This window comes from Typopeltis vanoorti, chromosome 3, assembly GCF_054136105.1.
Source record: "Typopeltis vanoorti isolate ZY-2024b chromosome 3, IOZ_Tvanoo_1.0, whole genome shotgun sequence".
Classification (NCBI taxonomy): domain Eukaryota; kingdom Metazoa; phylum Arthropoda; class Arachnida; order Uropygi; family Thelyphonidae; genus Typopeltis; species Typopeltis vanoorti.
Genome location: NC_143551.1, coordinates 125,910,569 through 125,933,314, shown reverse-complemented (window position 1 = coordinate 125,933,314; position 22,746 = coordinate 125,910,569). Strand labels below are relative to the sequence as shown.

Here is a 22,746-nt window from a genome sequence, read left to right as displayed (position 1 = left end):
GGGGTGGAAAGAGGGGAAAATGGTTCCACAGCATAAAGGAGGTTCCAAGACTGCTGTTTTAAATTACCCATCAATTGGCATATCAGGAATCATGTCAGGGTCTTGGAGAAAATAGTCAACAGGAAAATACAGAATTGGATAGATGAAAATGGGTTACTGTATGGAGGACAGCATGGTTTTGTGAAGGATAGATCATGCCTCACTGACTTGCTCACGTTTTATAAATACAGTGATGGCTGAGCTGGATAAGGGTAATGGGTTTACAGTGATTCTACTGGACCTTGCTATGGCCTTTGACAGGATACCACATGGAATTGTAATCAGTAAACTGCAGCATATCGGGATGGATATAGGTTTGGTGAGATGTATAGGAAGGTGGTTGATGGAGAGATATCAGAGAGTGGTTTATTCAGGAGTAGAGTCCAAAAGACGGCCTGTGACTAATGGTGTGCCGCAGGGTTCTGTTCTTGGACCATTACTGTTCAATTTGTTCATTAAAGATATAGGAAAGGATCTGAGAGGAACTGTTCATTTGTTTGCTGATGATGCAAAGTTGGGTAGAGCAATAGTGAGTGCACAGGATTTCAAAATTTTGCAGGATGATTTGGATAGTTTGGAGGACTGTGCTAAGGAGAATGGATGTCAATTTAATGTGGCAAAATGTAAGGTTATGCATTTTGGGGTGAAAAGATTATCAGCAGTACATCACATTGGTCGAACTGTACTCCAGGAGATTGACGAGGCCAGGGATTTGGGAGTGTTGGCGGATAGGGAGTTGAAGTTTAGGGGGCACATCGCAAAAGTGGCTAAATCAGCTCATCAAATCACTTCGTTGCTGAAAAATACTTTAACAAGCAGAGACAAACAGGTTATTGTTCCTCTGTATCAAGCCTTGATAAGACCCCGTCTAGACTACTGTGCCAAGATATGGGCACCAGGGTTTCTTCTGGATGGGGAGGAGGTAGAGAGGATCCAGAGACGAGTGACCAAGATGATAGCAGGTCTATGGAATGAACCTTATGAGAACAGGTTGAAGATTTGTGGGTTGCAGAAATTGGTTGATAGGCAGAAAAGGGGTGATATGATTGAGAAATTCAAATTACTGAAGGGTTTCTTTAAGATTAATTCAGAAGATATTTTTGAGAATAGGACTGATGGCGGGAGGACTAGGGGCGGAGGCATAGCTAGGGAGAGGCAGAAGGGGTGGTCCACCCCAGGAGACACTTTGAACTTTTGCAGTTAATTCTAAAATACAGTCTCAAGAACTCATTTCCAAATATTGTAATACTACTGCGAATTTTCCTCACAATTGCTGCAAGTGTTGCTAGTTGTGAGAGGAGTTTTTCTAAATTAAAATTGATTATGAATTACCTACATTACTATGAAATAGACTTCAAAAATGTCATCGACGATTTTGCTAACAGAAAAGCAAGAAAAATAACATTTTAGATTGTTGAAATTCAGGTTGCACTTCAAAAATAAACATACTGTTTTAATTTATTTCCCTATACGTTGTTTTGACTTTTTGTAGTATTTTTGGTGTGTATTGAGAAGGGCGGCAAACTCAGGGACCTCCCCAGGTAGCAAAAGCTCTAGCTACACCACAGACTAGGGGGCCATATACGGAAGCTGGGCAAGAGTGTGGTTAGCAAGGGTGTTATAGCTAGGTTTTTTACTTGGAGAGTGGTGAATGAGTGGAATAAGCTGCCAGAGTCTGTTGTGGGTGCCATGACTGTAAATGAGTTCAAGGCGAAGTATGATAGATACTGTGTGAATGTCGAATAGTTGTTCTTGACATAATGTTAGGGCCTCCCTCGATGAGTCTATGGACTTCTTGGATTTGCCGTAATAATAATAATAATAATACATATTTATGGCTATTTTAAAAATCACTCACCAGAATGAAATAATTTAGTTACTGATTTTTAAAACATTTTACAAAGTTATTTTTCATGGCATACTACACTACTTCCATGTACACTATGTTTCACATTTTTACCGCCAAAATTTATGTAATCTGCTATAATACGCCCACAGATTCGAGACCCTTCGACAAGTGAGTTTTGGAGAATGAATGAGGATTTTGATGAGAACGGACGTGTTATTTTAGACTGAGCCTGATTACATTGCATACACGGTTTCTCAGTAATCTCACATTGCACTGGTGCTAACACGGTGTGATTCCTACTGTCTCCCCCCTCTGCACAAAATGTGCAAGAGGTCAAATGGCCGGCAGGCCCCACTCGCAATGAGGACCAGTGGTGGAATTAAGGTTTTATAGGGAGGTAGGTTTCTAAACTGTGGCTAAGTGAGATATTGATACTCCTTTTCCCCAATTAGTAGGTTCTAACAAGACTTTCTAGTAGACCAACTCAGTCTACAGGACACTTGCTGGCAGGTTTCAAGCCCTGCGGGATTATACACTGCTAGTAGTCCGTCTAGGTCTACAGGATACTTTGCTGGCAGCCCCCTGGCCCTGCGGGATTATTTATACTGCTATTAACCAATTTCTACTCGCAGGAAATCGCCAGTTTGACATGGAAAACATCAAAGAACAGATCCAGATTCTTAATAAGGAGCAGTCCCTAGAGGTACTCAAACTCATAATAGGCAAGTTAGAATCTGACTGACCAGGATTTATAAAACAATATATTCACTCTAATGATCAGGATGGAGAGGAGGAAGAGAATGAGATCTCACAAGATGAACTCATTGCTGCTCTGTCACCAAAATCCCCCTGTCAAAACATCTCTCAAGGGGAGCATTCCAACAAAAGAAGAAGAACTATAGAAGAACAGATGGATGAAGACATTTTAGGGAACATAAAATCACATATTCCTGGGCTAAAAATCAAGATGAAGGAGTCAAAATCCAGCCAGCCTTAGTCACTGACTACAGACAGCTGACAAGATTAATGGACAACAAAAGTCTTCCATATCACACTTTTGCTTTACCCAGTGAGAAGAATCTCAAGGTAGTGCTTCGCGGAGTGACCGAGGGTGTCACCTGTGAAGAAATCACTGCTGATCTTATGAGTCGGAACCTAACACCAGTGAAAGTGAGCAGGATGCTCAGGGCAGATAAACGACTAATGCCACTGGTACTCGGAGAAATTGATAAAACACAGAAAGAGATTTACGAACCGACAACGATATGTGGCCTCAGGATTTCTACTGAACCACTAAGGAAGAAGTTGACAGCTGGGCAGTGCCATAGGTGGCAAAGGTTTGGCCATGCCCAAAAACTTTGCAAGGCACATTACAGGTGTTTAAACTGTGGCGAGGGCCACCAGACGGTCATGTGTACAAAACCAAGATCCACTCCAGCTAAATGCGGCAATTGTGGAGGACCTCACCCTGCTAACTGCAAGAAATGCATTACACACCCAAATAACAGAGGGTCAGGAAAAACTACCCTTCCAACACATTTCAGCGATGCTCAAGACAGCCGTGCAAGTCATACCCCAGTCCAAATTATCTCCAGCTCGACAACTCAAGAAAGGAAACAAATGCCTAAAATTTATGCAGAGGCAGCACGAACAAAGGCTACTCCATCTCATTACCATATAAGCTCAAATCTAACATCAGTGCTAACTGCCTCACTAGCTACCATGTTGCAAGAATTCAGTTTGACGAATCCTTTGCCGTCCTCCACAAAAAGATTCCTACAAGGTACCCACTCAATTCTGACAGCCCTCAATAATGAATAAAAGAAAATTCCTCCCAACTCTCTCATGATCACTGCATGGAATGCCAATGGACTCAATAACAAAATTCTGGAGCTGCAAGAGTTCTCTCACAGACACAATCCTGACATAATACTGGTAAATGAAACTCATCTCAGGCTCAAATCTAACATCAGTGCTAACTGCCTCACTAGCTACCATGTTACAAGAATTCAGTTCGATGAATCCTTTGTCATCCTCTACAAAAAGATTCCTACAAGGTACCCACTCAATTCTGACAGCCCTCAATAATGAATAAAAGAAAATTCCTCCCAACTCTCTCATGATCACTGCATGGAATGCCAACGGACTCAATAACAAAATTCTGGAGCTGCAAGAGTTCTCTCACAGACACAATCCTGACATAATACTGGTAAATGAAATTCATCTCAGGCCAGCTAATAATCCCAAATTACGGAACTATATTATGTACAAAACAGATAGACTCACCAGCAGCAGAGGAGGAACAGCTATATACATTAAAAACTACCTAAGCCACAATGTTCTGACCAATCCCCAAACCAAGAACCTAGAGATAACAGGCATTAAAGTTCATACCAACAATGCTGGTAATATCAAAATCTATGCTGTATATAATTCATCCAGCATTCCATTGCTGGTATCTGACTTGGACTCCATTCTCGGCTTCACAGACTCCATCATCATGGCTGGTGACTTTAACGCCAAACATACAGCCTGGCATAGCTCCACAATCAATGACAAAGGTTGAACTCTAAACCATTACTCAATGCAACATTTTATTGTTGTAACAGGACCCACAGAGCCCACCCATCACAGCTCAACTGGAAGTTCAGATGTACTGGACATAGTCGTCCTCAAAAAAAATCAGATACCAATATCAGCTGGAAACAATAAATGAACTTTCGTCCGTTCACAACCCTATTCTGCTTCAACTTGGTACACAAGAACAATTCTCCACTCCCCACTCTTTCATATCTTGGGACAAACTTTCCAGAATCCTATCTGATCACATTGGCTCAGTCCCTACTATTCACACTAAAGAGGAGATAGAATTGGCTGCAAACAACCTTACCAGTCAAATCAAAAATGCAATAAAGTCAATCACCCAAACTACAGTCTTTCATCCAAGTGGTCGGATCCCCGAGGAAATCATGGATTTAATTAGACTGAAAAACAAAACCAGAAAGAGGTATCATAACACAAGAGCCATTCAAGATAAATCAAATTTGAATAAATAAAACAGACAAGTCCGTGAAGCCCTCCAAAAACATCGAAACCAAGAATGGGAATCTAAGCTAACGAAATTAAACCCAGAAGCCAACTCTATTTGGAAGTTTCTGAGAACCTTCCGCACTAAAAGACAACTTTTACCCCCAGTTCAGACCATGAAAGGAATAGCTCATACTGACAAGGAAAAGGCAGAGGCTCTGGCCGACAGCTTGGAAACTCAATGCAACCCCTCATATGAAAATTTGAACATCAATCTCATCTACAAGATTCACCGCCGAGTTAGACAGGCCATAACACAACAAAAAGATGACCTAGAACCTCTCACACCCACTTTTCCAACAGAAGTTATAAACATTATAACTCACCTGAACAACAATAAAGGTTCAGATGGAATTACAAACAAAATAATTAAACTACTCCCCAGAAAAGCCATTGTACATCTAGTCAACATAATTAATGCCATCCTCAGACTCAAGTATTTCCCTTTAACATGAAAAATAGCAGATGTCACACCAATCAAAAAGATTGGAAAAAACGCCCAACTCCCTGAAAGCTACAGGCCTATCAGTCTTCTGTCTAACCTTGGAAAGATCGCAGAAAAAATAGTCCTTACTAGACTTCAATCACAAACAGACCAACTGCGTATAATCCCAAATGGGCAATTTGGATTTAGAAAATATCACTCCACCGTTCAGCAGATCCACAGGCTGATCGAATATATCTCCGAAGGTTTCAACCGGAACCTTCATACAGCTGCAGTCTTTATAGATGCTGCAAAGGATTTTGATAAGGTGTGGCATCAGGGTCTCCTCTACAAGCTCATCACATTCAATATATCTACTAATCTAGTTAAAATAATTACTCTTACCTCAGAGACAGATACATGCAAGTCAAAATAAATGAAACTGTATCAACCAGGTGCAAGGTTCTGGCGGGAGTGCCACAGGGCTCACTCTTGGCCCCCTTGCTGTTTTTTATCTATATTGCTGATATCCCTCAAAACCCAAGCTCAACAACACACATTATATGCTGATGACACTGCATTATTAGCAAGATCTCTCAGCCCCAAACTAGCTGTCAAAAGACTCCAAAACAGTATCCACACATTAGAGAAATGGTTGATGGACTGGAGAATCCAATCCAATTCACAGAAGAGTTCAGCCATACTGTTCACTAGGAAAAAAAAAAAAAAAAAGCCTCAAATCAAGGAAGATATACATTTACTAGGTGTTAAAATCCCATGGCAGAATACAGTCAAATATCTTGGAGTAATTCTCGATAAAAAAACTACAATTCACCAATCATATAGAACACATAAGTTCAAAGACATCCAAAGTAATAGCACCGCTCTACCCCATGATCAACAGAAAATGTAAATTCGATACTCAGAACAAACTGCTCGTATACAAGATGGTAATACGTCCGGTGATCACTTATGCATCTCCTGCATGGAGTCATACTTCGAAAACAAATATTCAAAAGCTGCAGAGAATACAGAACAAATGTTTCAGAATGAGTTTGGTTGCTCCGTGAAACTCCCAAATTCACAGAGACTTCGACATCTCTCCTTCACGACCTAGCTGAAAAGTTCTTCAACAAATCAATTAATTATGAACCCACTGATCAAGCAAGCTTCAGACTATAATGAAGCAGATTTCTGCAAATACAAGAGACCCAAATCAATTCTATGCTCAGCTGAACACAGTTGATCTCACTGCCCTTTCAGGGCGAGCTTAAAGCTCAATAAAACTCCACCCAAAGAACTTTCCTTTTCAGATGGAGGGAATATGAAAAGCATTTATGCTTCACCCATCAAGTTGGTAAATTAACTTCTCTTTTATGATCATTGTAGTTTTTAAAGTGTTAACTATTTTGTTTGTATAACAGTTGGGAAATTTAATCTATAAAGCACGTGATTTCGCGTGTTGGCGACTAATTCATACGTCCTTCATTTCTTTCTCCCTTTCAATGATAACGTCCAAGAGTTAATTAAATCTCATTCTGAAGAACTGAGTTATTTTATTTATTTAGCATATGGCATAATAAAGACACATGACATCAGAATATATAAAACTGAGTGATTCCGACCTGCTAAATATTAGATGTACAGCGGGAAGATCCTGAAGAATATGAAGAAAATTTAGCCACTGATAGTCATCCTAAAGAGATTTCACAGAAACAATTTGAAAATATTTTTCGTACAATCGAAGTTTTTAAGCAGCAATGCTTAGAGGCTGACCCTGATGAAGAGAGAAGTAGTAAAATTTGCAGAAGACTAGAAGAGGCAATAGGGTCATACCGTCGGTTGTATGAAAAAAAGAAACAAAATGCCCGCTAAACTATGTTAGCTCAATTCTTTGTTAAGAAGTAGAATAATAAAATTTATATTCTGAATATATTTTATTGTCTTTCAGCTTCATGGTTTTCCTTTAACCAGGCCCTGAGACATACCCTAATTCTTTTATAAAAAAAAACTTAAGGGTCAAAAAAAAAATCTGAGGAACGAATTATACATTTTCCCATAGGTTATTATATTCGATTAGTGCATTTTCGAATAATGTGCCTGTTTTAAAGAACTCACTAGGCACACTAATCAAGGGATTGCTGTAAATAAAAATGCCTCAGGACTGGAATATTGAGTATGAGGATAGATTGAGGGTAAGGCATACATACACTGTCATTTTTTTGGATTTTTCCAAGGAATTCAACAGGGTGTGACATGACAAGTTGATTTTTAAGTGCAACATATGGACTTGGATATCAAGTTAGTGGATTGGCAATTATCTCTCTGGCAGATATCAGAGAGTTGTATATGGAAGAGCAGTATCAGGGAGTAGGAAGGTTACAAGTGGAGTTCCAAAGGGTTCAATACTGGGACCACTGCTGTTCTTCAATCTTCATGTCAGTGATATCCCTTTCAGGCTTCACAGAGGATGTGAAGCTTGAAAGGGTTATTAGCAATAGTGGTGATGTTTTGGCTCCTCAAGGGGATTGAATAGTCTGGAAAGGTGAACAAATGAATGGGGGATGTCAGTTTAATGCAATTAAATGTAAGGTTTTAAAATTTGGGATCCACAGATTGGATACTAGAAGAAGTGTAGGAAGCAAGGAATCTTAGGGTGATTGTGGATAAAGATTTGAAGTTCCAAGGACATATTGCAAAAGCTGTGAAGACATCTCGGAGAATTGCCACAATGCTGTGGAGGACATTGATTTCAAGAGATAAAAGTGTGGTGGTGGTCCCATTGTATAAAGCTTTGATCAGACCACATCTGGATTTCTATGCTCAGATCTTGTCACCAGGATTTGAACAGGATGAAGCTTGGAGAGGGTGCAGAAATAGATTAAAAAAAAATGATATCAGTACTGTACAATGTTGATTATGAGGACAGACTGAGGGCATGTAGACTACAGAGCTTGGTGGATTGAAGACAAAGGGGGAATATGATCAAGACATTTAAGCTATTGAAGGGTAATTATCATGTTAACACTGAGGAGATTTTTCAAATGGTAGAACAAGGGGAACAAGGTCAAGGGGCCATCCTTCGAAGATTCAAAAGGGAGTGTGAATAAAAGCTTAAGAAGTAAGTTTTTGCATAGAGAGTGGTAGGAGCATGGAATACATAGCCTGAAAGGGTGGTGAACGTGAAGACAGTAGATGAGTTTAAGGAGTGGTGATAGAGTTTGTGTTGACCTCCCATGATGAGTCTTATGACTCCATGAAGGTCAGGAAAATAATAATAATAATGATAGACATGCCCCCCTCGTGCACACACACACTGTATGAATATATTGCAGGTTTCACAAACTCTTGCATGTGAAAATTAATATGTGAATATTAAAATGTGAAGATTAATATGAAAAACAGTTCTCCCTCATCAAAAATACAACTGATTTTATTTCCTAAGTAAAATATTTGGGTTTAAACAGTGATGATGTTATAGCAACTTTAATACAACATCACTGTTCAGAAACTTGAATGTTCATGTATAAGGTACACTAAAGCTTAAAGCAAAAGTCCACCCCCCCCCCCCCCAGTAATATTCAGCTATTTAATTTTCTAATCCATGCCAATTGCTTCATATGCAGAGTCAAAATTCTCAAGCAAAATAGAGAAATGTAGGTGTAAAGTACATGGAGGTGGTAATAGACAAGAACCTGAAATGCAGGAGCCATATTGCAAGAGCTCTCTGAAGATGACAAAACAGATTATGGCTGTTAATTAATTGGTATATTACTCATTTAAACCAACTGAGCTACAGAGGCTCAATTATGGCCATGACGAGGAACACACTGACACCTCATACAGAAATGAAGAGGTTGTACTGACACTATAAGGCCTTGATCACACTGTAAAGGGTCCAGAGAACTAAACTGTAACTAAACTTGTAACCTTCTTTATGCAGTGGAACTATTTTCCCCTCTTTCCACCCCCTCAGGACTAACCCAGAGCCGAGACTCAAACAAAATGGTCAAGGGCACTGACAATTCTTTAGTTAATTAATTGGTATATTACTCATTTAAACCAACTGAGCTACAGAGGCTCAATTATGGCCATGACGAGGAACACACTGACACCTCATACAGAAATGAAGAGGTTGTACTGACACTATAAGGCCTTGATCACACTGTAAAGGGTCCAGAGAACTAAACTGTAACTAAACTTGTAACCTTCTTTATGCAGTGGAACTATTTTCCCCTCTTTCCACCCCCTCAGGACTAACCCAGAGCCGAGACTCAAACAAAATGGTCAAGGGCACTGACAATTCTTTAGCCGCTTCACATAAGACCCGAGCTGGTATGCCATCTAATCCCACAGATGTATTCACATTAAGGTTTTTGTAATATACTATTCACCTCCATTTCATTCACCTCAATTCCCATATAAGCTATTGGTTCCTTCACCTGCAATATCACCACCTGGATGATATACTCTTGAAAAGTGCTTGCTCAGTAATTCCACTATATCAACTGATTCAGTTACCTCCCTACTATCGGCATTCCTTAAAAACATTCTGTCATATACATTTTTTCTTTTACTTGCAGCATATTGAAAAAACTGTTTGGGATTCTCTTTAGCTTGCGTGGCTAATTTCCTTTCATAATCCGCTTTTGCTTTTCTTACCACACTCGTTACCCTTCTGGCCTGTACTTTATACTGTTGATGGGCCTGCAGGTTACCTTTCTCCTTAAATTACCTCCACAGTTGTTTCTTTTTTTGCAGCTCAAGCTTAATGGTGTGATTCATCCATTTAACCCCTACTTTGGTAGAGCCTCTGCTACTAATAGCGCACGAAAAAAGTTAGCAAGTTTGAGCGCGGTTAGTAGTTGGAAACAATTGTTCAATGCTGTTGGCACACTCTCCCTCGATAAGTCTTTGGACTCCCTGGAGGTGTCAAATAATAATAATAATATCTTGCCTTGAAATCATTAACCAACACACACAACTGTACATGTGCATGTCCTGTACTATACCTGTATAATACCTGTACATGGTATTGTACAGGTATTGATAATTACTGTTTTTGAAATGGATTTCCTGCAATGAGTCTATGGACTCCATGGAGATGCTCATATGTAATAATAATTTTTCTTTCAGCAGTCATTTTTTCTTTTATAATTTCTTTCTATCATATTAAAAAGTAGCGATTTTATAAATGTTTCACTTACCTCCTTTTAGTATTTCTAATTATGATAATTAAAAAAGTACATTGTTATTATTATTATTAGTCAAGTGAGGTTAGGGATAGTTATTTAGCCCCTATCTAATAATGATTAAAGAGATTAAAAAATAACAAAACTTCGGAGTTCTATAAAGTGATAATAAATAACAGCATAAAGCGGTTCTTTTGATAGCAAAAATCAGCTAACGCCTTTTTATTCCCGTATACGGGAGTAGGCGAGACCATTTAGCCCTATCTAACTTTGGAGACTGAGTGGGCAGTTCAATCTCCACTGGTACCAATCAGAGATAGATGGCCCAAGGTTATCACTAATTAAGCAGTACACAGCGAAGAGAGACGGCTCAAATGTGCCGCCATCTCTTGGTCCCTAACCCGAACACAATATATTTAATGTCTGAAATAATGTGGATTCTACGGTCGATTTTCTTGAGTTTACGGGACGAAAAATCCGCTTGCCCGTGCCAGAGATCGACTAACTCGGGAACCGGTCGAAAAAAGGCTTAGAAAAATTTCCTCTAGTCGCCGACTAGACTCGAAACCAAGTCTTCCTTCGTGCGGCCAAGCACCGTGGTATGCAAACGCCACACCCACTGGGCTACACAGGCTCTATACTGATAAAAAAAAAAAAATCAGCTAACGCCTTTTTTATTCCCGTATACGGGAGTAGGCGAGGCCATTTAGTCCTATCTAACTTTTGGAGACTGAGTGGGCAGTTCAATCTCCACTGGTACCAATCAGAGATAGATGGCCCAAGGCTATCACTAATTAAGCGGTACTCAGTGAAGAGAGACGGCTCAAATGTGCCGCCATCTCGTGGTCCCTAACACAATATATTTAATGTCTCAGGCTCTATACTGTTGATAGCATTATTTTAAAAATAACATTTAACGCTACTTTGCCAGTACTGCATATCCACACAATTTAAATAAATTATGTTCATTTTTTTTCTTTTACCCGAACATGAACACTTAGTAACTACACAATAGGCTACCGTATGCGGAGGCAGATGACGTCGTATCAAATCGTAACATCTCATATGCCCAGCAGATTGTCATGTATTATGAGAATCGTCACTACCCAGACTGGGTTAAACCTTATATTGAGGTGTAGTTAAGTAAAGACCTCTCTAAAAATTAGACGATCCCGAAAGATCGCCCAACTCAGCTTTGTTCCACTAAGTGACAGGCTCACCCCATCAATAACTTCTCAGCGTTGGCTCTACCCAGTGTCAGGCTCACCTCACCACCAGACAGAACCATAATCTCAGCGGTGGCTCTACTCAGAGACAGGCAAAAACTTATCCCAAGCAGAGCCTCTCATATCCAGCACATGGAGGTAGACCCAAACCTTCATTGGCAGTAGTTAAACCTTTGAGAAACGGAGGGCTGAATCAATGCTAATATTTCCTTTCAAAGTTGGAAAATGGTGTATCACAATAATATTAAAATACTCTGAATGAGAAGAGATTCATTTTTTTTTTTTCTTTTACTGTGCAAAGAAGTCAGTTATATCAGCGGTAGGACGTTTAGGTAAATAATGTGTATTAGAACTTTTCCAATAACTGTGTGAGTGGCACGTTCAGATAGTCAAAAATGCAAAGGGCAGCATCGAATTTGCCTGCACAATGCAATGAAACGAGATCATTTTCGAGTTGATAAGAAATATTAAAATTATTAGAATAACAAAAACCATAAAACATATTTATTAAGAAATAGCATTTATTCACCTTAGTTCTTCTTCCCTGGCTTTCATTTCTAGAAGTTCTTGTTGTATCCGAGATTCTGCAGGTAATGATTTGCGATTACTCACGGGGAGATGGCTAGTTCCATTTTGACGTCGAAATTCGGAAGGTATCGTTTCTGTGTTTTTGTTCGGTTCACCAGTTGCAGTTTTTTCTGTTGACTGTTCATTCTTCTCGCTCCAGTGAGAAGTAAATGTGATATCTTTTCCTCTGCTAGAAATAAACCTCTGCATACTTATTGATCTTCCTGGAGCCTGCTTATAGAGTTTTCGTACTGGGGGAATAGCAGAGGTTGAAGAGCTTGTTGAACTGGTGGGAGAGGAAAGTCCCTTCATTGTGTTGCTACTTTTTGTGTTTCCATTAGCAAGTAGCAGAGGAGCATCCAATTCAGAAGGCGAGGATGGTGAAGATATTAATTTTTCTGTCACCTGAAGTTGTTCATTCACATTCTCTCCAAGTCGAGCTACCTTGGAGTCCGTTCGTTCTTGTGAGATGGTTTTAATTTGACCTGATTCCCGAAGAGCCATCTCACGACGAGTCTGCTCTTCTATCTCCTGTTGAATTCTGGAAGTAGCTAAGATTCGCTGTGTATTTCCAGAATAAATTGCTGTACTAAAAGGCTTAGTTATTCCACTCCGACCTAAATTAGCCTTTGCAGTACCACTATTTGCAGGTAGGTTAGTTGTGGTGTGATTCTCTCCCTTTTCTCGTTTCAAAGCTTCTTCTCTTTCTTTAGCTAACCGAATTTCTCTTTCAATGGGCGATTCATCAAGCGACCTGTATGTTGGACTTCCGCTATCTTCTTGAGTGTCTAGAGGGCGAACCGTGATGTGCTCCTTGCGTCTGTAAGGTACATAACCAGATGGAGAAATGCGCCCTAAATAAACAGAGTCTAATGACACTGTTCGGTTCATGGAGGAACGATTTTCTGGTGAAAGCTGACCATTGCACTTGTCTTCTATGTGATCATCAGAATTCTCTTCATTTTTTTGTTCTGATTTTTGTGAAGTAGGAACAGAAAGCTTTATTTGTTCTCTCATTTTTTTTAGCTCATCTTCCCTTTCTCTCATTTCTCTTATTTCCATTGCAATTTTAGTTTCTGTAGTATAATTGACGTAAGGTGTTTCAATATTGGATAGTGTTACAAGACGTTGGGTAGGAGAATGAGAAGAAGACTGTGTTGTTTGAGGCTTGACAGACTGTGCACTATTAAGAGCAGTGTCAGTGATTAGTACATTCACACTTTCCTTATCTGCAGTTTTAAGATCACCATCAGAATTTAATGTCTCTGTAGATGTGTTTTTAATTTCTAACAATGTGGTTGTCACTTCTACCCTTTTATCATCTAGGTTGTCATTATCATTAACCAACTCGGTTGGAACACTTTCATTTTCTGTGTTACTGTTTGTCTGAATATTCTCTGCCATTACATGTTCTAAACAACTATTGTCTGTGATGACAGTTGAAGTTTCTTCTTCGGTTACCTTTGCCTGTTCATGGCACAGTTCATTATCTGGTGGTGCAGAATTCGTTTCAGATGAAAATACAACTTCAGCTGAACTTTCTTGTATTTGAGAATCTTGATTCCTTTCATGATCTTGGGGCACTTCAGAAACCATAGTGGAATGTTCTTGAATTGAATTATTTGATACCTGATTATTTCCATTTAATAACTCATGGTCTAAGAATAATTCCTGTGTACTTTTATGATTTATTGCTCCATTTTCTGTATCTGTTCTGGCGTCTTCTGCTCTCTTACATTCATCCTCAGAACTTTTTTCTCCATTATCCACACAATGCTCAGTTTCCTGTAGAGGCATGATTCCATTCTGTCCATCTTCCTTGTCACTCTCAACCAGCATATTATTAATATCTGAGTCTCCATTTTCTAAATGTGTGCTCTCATTCACTGTACAATTGACAGAAATGTCTGAATATTTATTTTCAATTTCTTCATCTTTCCCTACATTTTTAATATCTTTACTGGTATTCACCTTAATGTATCCATTACTATATTTACCGTTCTCATTCACTGGTGGTGATGATAGTTCTGCCATCATTCTTTTCTCCCAAAATGTTTTTAGATGCTGTTTTTGTTCCAAAATGGAAGCACAGTCTACCAAATCTAAGAAGGAAAAAAATAACAAGTAATTAATGAAATAGTAAACAAGAAAGAGTGAGAAAAAGACATAAACAGGAATTAAGGGTTATTTTACTACCAATTCTAATAAATAATAATGAATTAAACTAATCATGTAGTTAACGATGAATGGCTTAAAAGGACTAAATGAACTAGCACTATGTAATAAAATAAATTGCACAACTATGCTTTCTGAGCTCAGTGCAAAAAAAAAAAAAAAAACTTGATGAGATCCTTGAACTCTCAAGTCTTCTACATTGCAGGCCTCCATGGTATAGCAGTTATGCCGATGAATAAAATGGTATTTAGATTTATTATTATTATTCGTGACACCTCCAAGGAGTCCGAAGACTCATCGCGGGAGGACACCTACAACTGTCTCAACTACTACACCGAACCTCTACTACGAATCAACGCCATCTACCGCCCACCTCCACCACTACCACAACTAGTATTTTTTGTCTGTAAATTGCGTGTGTTCTGAAGGGCCGATTTGTCTGTATGCGGGATGAAAAACCCGAGTTTCCTGGAAAAAAAACCCTGCTACCTCCGTATGAGATCGGCTAACTCACCTTCGATTGAAATCGTCCAGATAAAGATTCCTCCCGTCGCGACGAGAATCGAACTTAGGCCTATTCCAATCGAAGGGCGCAATGCACCCTCGATTTATGAAGTTGATGTTCAGCACAATGGTAGATCGCTTTCTAGAATGTTTCTTTTATTTTTGATTTATTTAAGTATATAACAAGTAGAACTCAGAGATAGCCGATGCTCCATCATCCACACTTTGTTGATTTTTGCTATGAAAGGATAATTTTTTAAAACTTCATTATATGTGGGATATGTCAGATGTATCTTGCAGAAGACCTGTGACAGAGGGCTAGAAAATGTGATTCTTTCAAGTACTCCTATACTATACTGTACAGTACAGAATTGTTATAATCATAACAACTTTCATGGAATCAACTGACTCATTGTAAGAGGCCACACTCAGCAAGCAACATAACTATCATATTGAACCTTAAACCTGTACATACTCCTTGCATTCTCAGCACATTCTACCAATACATTCCACTCAACTGCCTACAGCCTCTATGTAAAAAACAAATTCCGCTGTATTAATCCGGATTCTTATTTGTCACTCTCCAAGCAAAAAATCTATTCTTTACACCCTTGCTAATCACGCTGTTACTCAATTTTCACAAAGGATCCCTAGTTCTCCCTCTCTCCTCACTTGTCATATATTGAAAAATTTCCTCTGTAATAATCCTCCAAGGACTCATCGTGGGAGAACACACTATTCCACCAAAACTCACTCTTACTTAATCCTTCAACCAGACAACACTACCACCATCGACGCATAGCGCCATCTGAATGCAATGCGATTATTATTAATACCATTTCCACCAGAAGAAAGATATATATATATATATATATATATATATATATATATATATATATATATATATATATATATATATATATATATATATAAGCGTGTGTAGGATGGGAAACAGCATGAACTCCGTGAACCTGGAGGATCATCCCAGAGCTTGTGACCCAACAGTTGGTTTCTGGAAATGGCTCCCCCCGAAGAAAGACCGTTATAGGTTCGATTCTAATCGCCGAACTAGAGGAACGTTTTGCAGGTCTTTTCTTCGGTAGTTCGCCAAGTCGATCTTTGACACAGGAAAGTAGGGTTCCTCCTACAGAAATTCGAGTTTTTAATCCCGCAAATCAAAAAAATCGACCGTAGAACTCTAGAGATTCTGGCCATGAGGTGGCAGTTGTGTATCATACTATGTCCCGAAACTTGGTTCACTGATAGCCAGAGCTTACTATCAGTGAGTGAAAAATGGAGACTGGCTGTCGACTGTCTTTCAAATGCTCGTTAGGTCTAAAGAAGTTCTACCTACTTAGAAAATAAAATATGATGGAGGATTTATTTTATTTTTTAATTAATCAAATCTGGGAAATTATAATTTTGTTAAGTGATGCAATCCTTTGTTGGTACTAAATGAGAAGGGAAAATATAGGTTATATATCGTAATACAAGGATTGACAGCAGGTAAAAAATAAATAGTGATACTCTTTAAGAATGGCTACTAGTACACCATTCTAGTTGACAGAATAGGTGGCGTCTCTACTTTGCTATCTACAGGAATGGATTCGAATCCCACTATGGGCATAGATGTTTGAATGATTTTAGGTTACACATGATTTCTGTCGCCTGGTGCGAGATCTCCAGCCTTCTTACTGCAACCTGAAGTGGCTTGTAGACATATCATTTAATTTATACAGAGTGGTTCCAGGTTTATTTAATTCTTTAGTCCAAACAGGGTGTGTAAGTTTACAACTATTTGGGAATGGCATAAAAAAAGCAGGGAGAGTAATTTACGTTTGACAGCCAAGTTATTCTTCAGACACACTTTTATATAAGAAGTGAATTGCTACACTTTTACATCATCTACATGCACCCACACAATGGACTCTTGTCAGATTTTGATACACTATCTGTTTTTGAAACCTACGCACAAAACAAATACCGCAGCGACGAAGACATACAAACCTCATACTAAATTACTTTTTTCTTGCATTCGAGAGAATGCTCACTGTGAGGAGTACATAATGATGGCATTTTATTTTGATTTTGACATGGTTGGATAGACCAAATTTTTCCAAGGATAGTAAAACCTATACGATGCTGTATTAGGTTTATCAGTATTCGAATCATCGCAGAAGGTTCAAAGAAAAATCCACATATTATTTAGAAAAATAAATAAATAAAAATAAAAAAGCTGACGCTTACCAAACAGAGAAGTTTAATATTTTGATTAATAAGGTTTGTATGTCCGATCCACTAATACCTACAACTATTTAAAAGAGGACGTCCTATAATCACTTAGAGTGCTGTACTTGTCACCAATTGACCACGATGAACAATTCCTTCTTTTGACTTTTATGAGTATGAAAGGTTAATAACAAAGAAGGTTTCATCATTCAAAGATGAAAAAAACCTTAGTGCTGAGGTTTATTTTTATTTCGTTTCAAATAATTATAGATTATACCGGATATACACAGTCCTTGAGATTCCCATGTCGCTTATAATTCCATTTACTGCAACTTGTCGATGATTTTCAAGAACTACCTGTTCAAGTTCCCAAGGATATCAGACGTCATGTTCGTGGGTTCATTCTAGATATTCGAACGACCATATCTCGCCAAAATCTACCAGGGCTTCATAGTGTGATTCCCCAAGTTTCTAATAGTATAGAAAATACATTGTTTTATGAAAGGGAGGGGGGAAATCTAAGGATCAGACAATCTGGAACTCTGACCAAATATACTACTTTTTCAAACAACTCATTCGGTAAGCAAGGTGGTAATCTCACTCGCGATGAAAATCATTTGTGACATAAAGACTTTAACAAGCATCTATGGCATGGAATGCAAACCGACAGTTTTGATCGCAAAGAGGAGACGCAATCCAATCGACCACCCATCCAGCAAATTAATTATATGCCGTAAGTTTAGTAGAAAGAAAGTTTTATTTTGTATTAAACCACCATACTTCCACCTGACTATACTTCTGGAAATCCGTTTTATCAATTTACTTTATCGCAGAATTTTACCATTTTATATATACTACCATTTTATTCACCATTCTGTTATTGTTCTTTTGAAACTAACTGCGATGCGTTATACATTAGATCAAGAAGCAAAAAGAAATCTGTCTTGCAGGTTTTTCATGTGGAGAAAAGGTTACCCATCTTTGTGTAGGCATTATTAAAAGAGATTACATTTTGATATAACTTTAATAATTGGATTATTTCGGACTCTGAGCTTACAGAGGACAACAGTTTGCACTGAATTACTGGATTCACTACCATGACTATACAGATTTCACACAAATTGACTGAATTTTTTTGCTACATTGGCAAAGTGGCCATCGGTGGAAAATTACACAGCAAATTTCTTTGTTGAGTGATACAAAATAAAGATATAAGGACAGATGCTCCATATAATGGGCAAATAGATGAGAAATAAAGCCTGACTGATTAAAGTTTGTTCCCCCGATTCTAGAAAACATTGTCAAGCAAGGCTTATCACACATCCTGACACAGTTTTACATGCAAAAATAGTAGAGTGGCAGCCTGTTTGGAGCCTCCGTAGCTCAGTCAGTATAGACGAAGTCCTTTGGTCGGAAAGACCTGGTGGGTTCGGAAAGATCGAGCCCAGGTAAGGGGGGGGGAAGTCCTCCCAGTAACTCGGTTCTTCATCCCTAAAAAGGGGAAAACCGGTCCTGTGAACACACACGGCTACAGTCATATATACTTACGGCAAGGAAGACAACGGGAAATCACCTTGAGTCATATTTCCCCAATAATCAAGTTGCAACCCTCTCAAAGAGAGGAGGCCCCAGGATTAGGATTACGCAGTCTGTTCAACTAAAACAGTAGTTAAGTTTTGCTCACTGCCATCTAAACACATTATGCATAAATTAGAGAATATTATTAGTAGTAAATTTTCTTACACTGTATCGTTGCTAAGAAGTCAGAAATTGAAACACATACCATTCATTTATTCATTCATTCCGGAATGAAAAGACTGTTAACAGTACCCTCTCCCACTCCAAGTTCTGGAGCAGAGTAAATCAAGTCAAAATTTTATTCAAAATATCGTCCGTGTCATTTCAACTTTATTTATTTTTTCCCCCATGACTTGACAGGCTTCTTACCTACTGTCGTTGATTTTTCCATTGTTTATTTTCAAGTATATAACTGACACTTCCATAAGGTAGTCATTTAGTCACCAAAAGATTTGCTTTAGAAACCCTATTTTCGAACTACATACTTGAGTCTTAAACAGAGTGCCCCCCCCCGCAAACTGCTGGTCTTGTCGACTGAGTGGACAGTGCCTCCTCTTTCCACAGGCTATCGATTCGAATTATCCCACACGTGGCATCGATGTTTGTGACAGTCTTTAGGTAGTAGAAGTGGTCCAAAGTCAGACATTACCGCTCTTATTGGAGGCTTGATGTGACGTGAATAAAAGTTTCGTGTTTAGTTTCCAGAGCAGGGTTTCTGGATTATCTAACGCTTCTCCCATTCACGGTGATACTGTAAAGCGGGTTCACATATATTTGTGGGTGGGATTCATATAAAAACAGATAAACCAGCCTGACATACACAGCACTGAGTGAAAAAATTCGGCCATAGCATGATTGAAGCGTGCCTTATGTATTCTAAAATCTTAGCAAATGTCTAGCTGCGTAGGACCTGAAAAAAAAAAAATCTTTACAGTAATAGCTATTGCAGAGCGTTCCTCATTATGTATACCACTAGTAAGTAACATGAGTGCACTAGTATGTATTAATATTCATATCCCTGGACGGAGGGGGTTACCCCATTCCTTTCTGAAATCCATTTTATTATGTACTATCTGGAGACTACTACGTAGAAGTATGATTGCTTCTACGAATGCAATATTTTCACTCGCTTACCGTTATCAAAACTGGTTGCATACGAGGGGCGGTACGAATGGAATGCGTCTTATATTTTTACCATCTTCTATCTTAAAACTTATTAGATTAGGTACTGTCTGTAGATAACACTATCATGATTTTGCTTCTACAGAACGCGATATTTTCACTAACAGTTATCAAGATTGATGAGGTTGCAAGACGACGGTACGAAGTTATTTTTTTTTCTCTTTTTTCTTTTCTCTGTCTATTCAAATGCGGCAGAAAGCTTTATAAGTCACTGAGTAGAGTTGTAGTTGTAGTACTAGAGAGACAACTAGCGAGTAGTAGTTGTCTCTCTAGTATCTACTCGTGACTTATAAAGCTGTCTGCCGCATTTGAATAGACAGAGAAAAGAAAAAGAGAAAAAAAAATAACTTCGTACCGTCGTCTTGCAACCTCATCAATCTTGATAACTGTTAGTGAAAATATCGCGTTCTGTAGAAGCAAAATCATGATAGTGTTATCTACAGACAGTACCTAATCTAATAAGTTTTAAGATAGAAGATGGTAAAAATATAAGACGCATTCCATTCGTAACGCCCCTCGTATGCAACCAGTTGTGATAACGGTAAGCGAGTGAAAATATTGCAAGCAGTACATAAGTAGTTAAAAATGGCGGCTGTTATAGGTGCACGTACAACTGATCTTTCTTGTGGACTTTAAGGGCGGTATACAGTCCCTCACTCTGCAATGGCGAAAGTGTATAGAGAATTATGGCTGAAAAATGAAAGAATACTCGCGAAAGACGGAGGATTAATCCCTGAATGTCCGCACGGTTAGCCTAGTGGCTGTGCGCTTCGCCACCATATGACTGGGGAAGGAGTGTCCCAGGTTCGATTCCCGTCGAAGACGTGAAGAATTTAAGGATCTTCCTCAGCCATAGCCAAGTTAGCCGGTCTTGGGCGCGGGCAGTAGGGTTTTTTCCGCCAGTTTATCTGGCGTTTTTTATCCCGCAAGCAGGCAAACCGGCCCCTTGAACACACACGGATCTACAACCACCCATGAGGGGGAGCTCAACTCGCCCCAATAGGGACGGGGAAGAAAAAGGGAGGAAACTCCATACGAATAAATAAATAAATCCCTAAATTATATTTTCTGAGATAAAAAAAAAAAAAAAAATAGGAAGCGTTACTTACGTTTGTATTCCCCCTATTTTTAGAGATTGCACCCTGTATAAGAGAATAAATTTCAATGCATTTAATATGTATAAGAATCAAAATTATGCATTTTTATATAAATTTTGATAATGCATTTACGAGGCGTCATTGTTTCCGAATTTATTTTCGCCCTATTACATACCGCATTCTTCCTTCTTCGAACTAGCTCTTTGTGATTGTAGTCATGTGTTTTGAACTCAGCAAATCAAGTGCATTTTTTTTTTTTCTTTAGAGATTGAAATCTTTTCCAATTCGGTAACAAGTTTGGTAAAAGAAAAAAGTCGCATGGTGAGACTTTTTATTTATTTATATTTTTCTTTTTATTTTGAGAATGAAGGATGTGGAATAACAGTCGTGCAGTTTGGGTCCGAAATTCCTGTACAAACAAAAGAGTATTATTTCAATCCGTCAAATGTTCAGACCTTATGTCAAAAGCTTTGGAATGAATGATCTAAACGAGATTCTCAATTGATTAGCTAACTCATACGATTGTTTCAGACAGTTCGAAATTCCATTCAAGACAGCATGATAGAAATGAAATCATATTTGATTACTGAAAATGGATGGTACTTTAGTATTCGGTACAAACATTACCTATTTATACCAGCTTCTAAAAGTTTATTATTCGAATTAATATCAAAATATTGGCTACTGTCTGAAATGTGAAGTGAAGACAGCGTTTTCTTGAAGAATCTTCCAATTAATATCCTTTGAATCCGCTCACATTCTGTTTTATATATATCAGGGATATCCACATAAGCCTCATGTCAGTAGCGCCAAGAAAGTATAACATTTATGAAGAATTAAACAACAACAACAAAAAAAAAAGCACAAAATAGTTTCAGAAGCACTCGGTATTGTAAAAAACATGGGGATGCGAATTTAACTTTAGGCGTTTGTAGAGAAGGACGACCTGATGACCCAGAAATAATCCTGAATCTTGCAACCTGCCCTGCATGTACGGATGAGATATGGTATGCGTCTGAGAAATCTCAAAGACTTCTTAAATGCCTCGAGCTTTCAACCAATGCTACATAAAACTGTCTCATAGTCTTCCGTTTCCCACTCAGTTCAGAAAACAGGCCAGGAAGTGTTCAACGGTATTCTGGTTTTCCTTGCAGGAAAAAAAAAATATTTTTTCTCAAGTGCTAACGATAAATGTAGCGTGCGATATTTTAAAATTTCATATAAAATAAACGAGACAAATAAAAATAAAAAACACTAAAAGCAACTGAACAGTATTTCATTTAATGGATAGATTATGCAAATTACGTTCAGAATCAACTTTCGTATTATGTTTACATGTTTATAGTATTCGCAAAATGTAAAAATAAATAAATAAATAAAAAAATTCCAGATCCCCATCGTACAGTAGGTTCAAAAATTTGAGGTATTTATGCACTTCACTAGTACCTAGGTTGCTCACTAGTACCTAGTCAGCAACCTAATATTAAGTTGATGGGGTTTCCCCGGAACCTATGATTATCACTCATGAAAAACTACACGGTCGTTAAAAACACTAAAAAAATATTTCACCCTAATCTTTAATAGAGAACGATTAACG

At 38.4% G+C, this 22,746-nt stretch overlaps 1 protein-coding gene across 5 annotated transcripts in view; it reads right to left on the bottom strand.

The window, feature by feature from the left end:
• LOC150108542 (uncharacterized) overlaps window positions 1-22,746 on the bottom strand; it is a 174,186-nt gene that overhangs the window by 14,712 nt on the left and 136,728 nt on the right. For all 5 annotated transcript variants that reach the window (XM_090390830.1, XM_090390831.1, XM_090390832.1 and 2 more), the window contains one exon: window positions 12,347-14,486. In XM_090390830.1, the coding sequence (XP_090246956.1) occupies window positions 12,347-14,486 (2,140 nt within the window). The remainder of the gene's footprint in view (window positions 1-12,346; window positions 14,487-22,746) is intronic.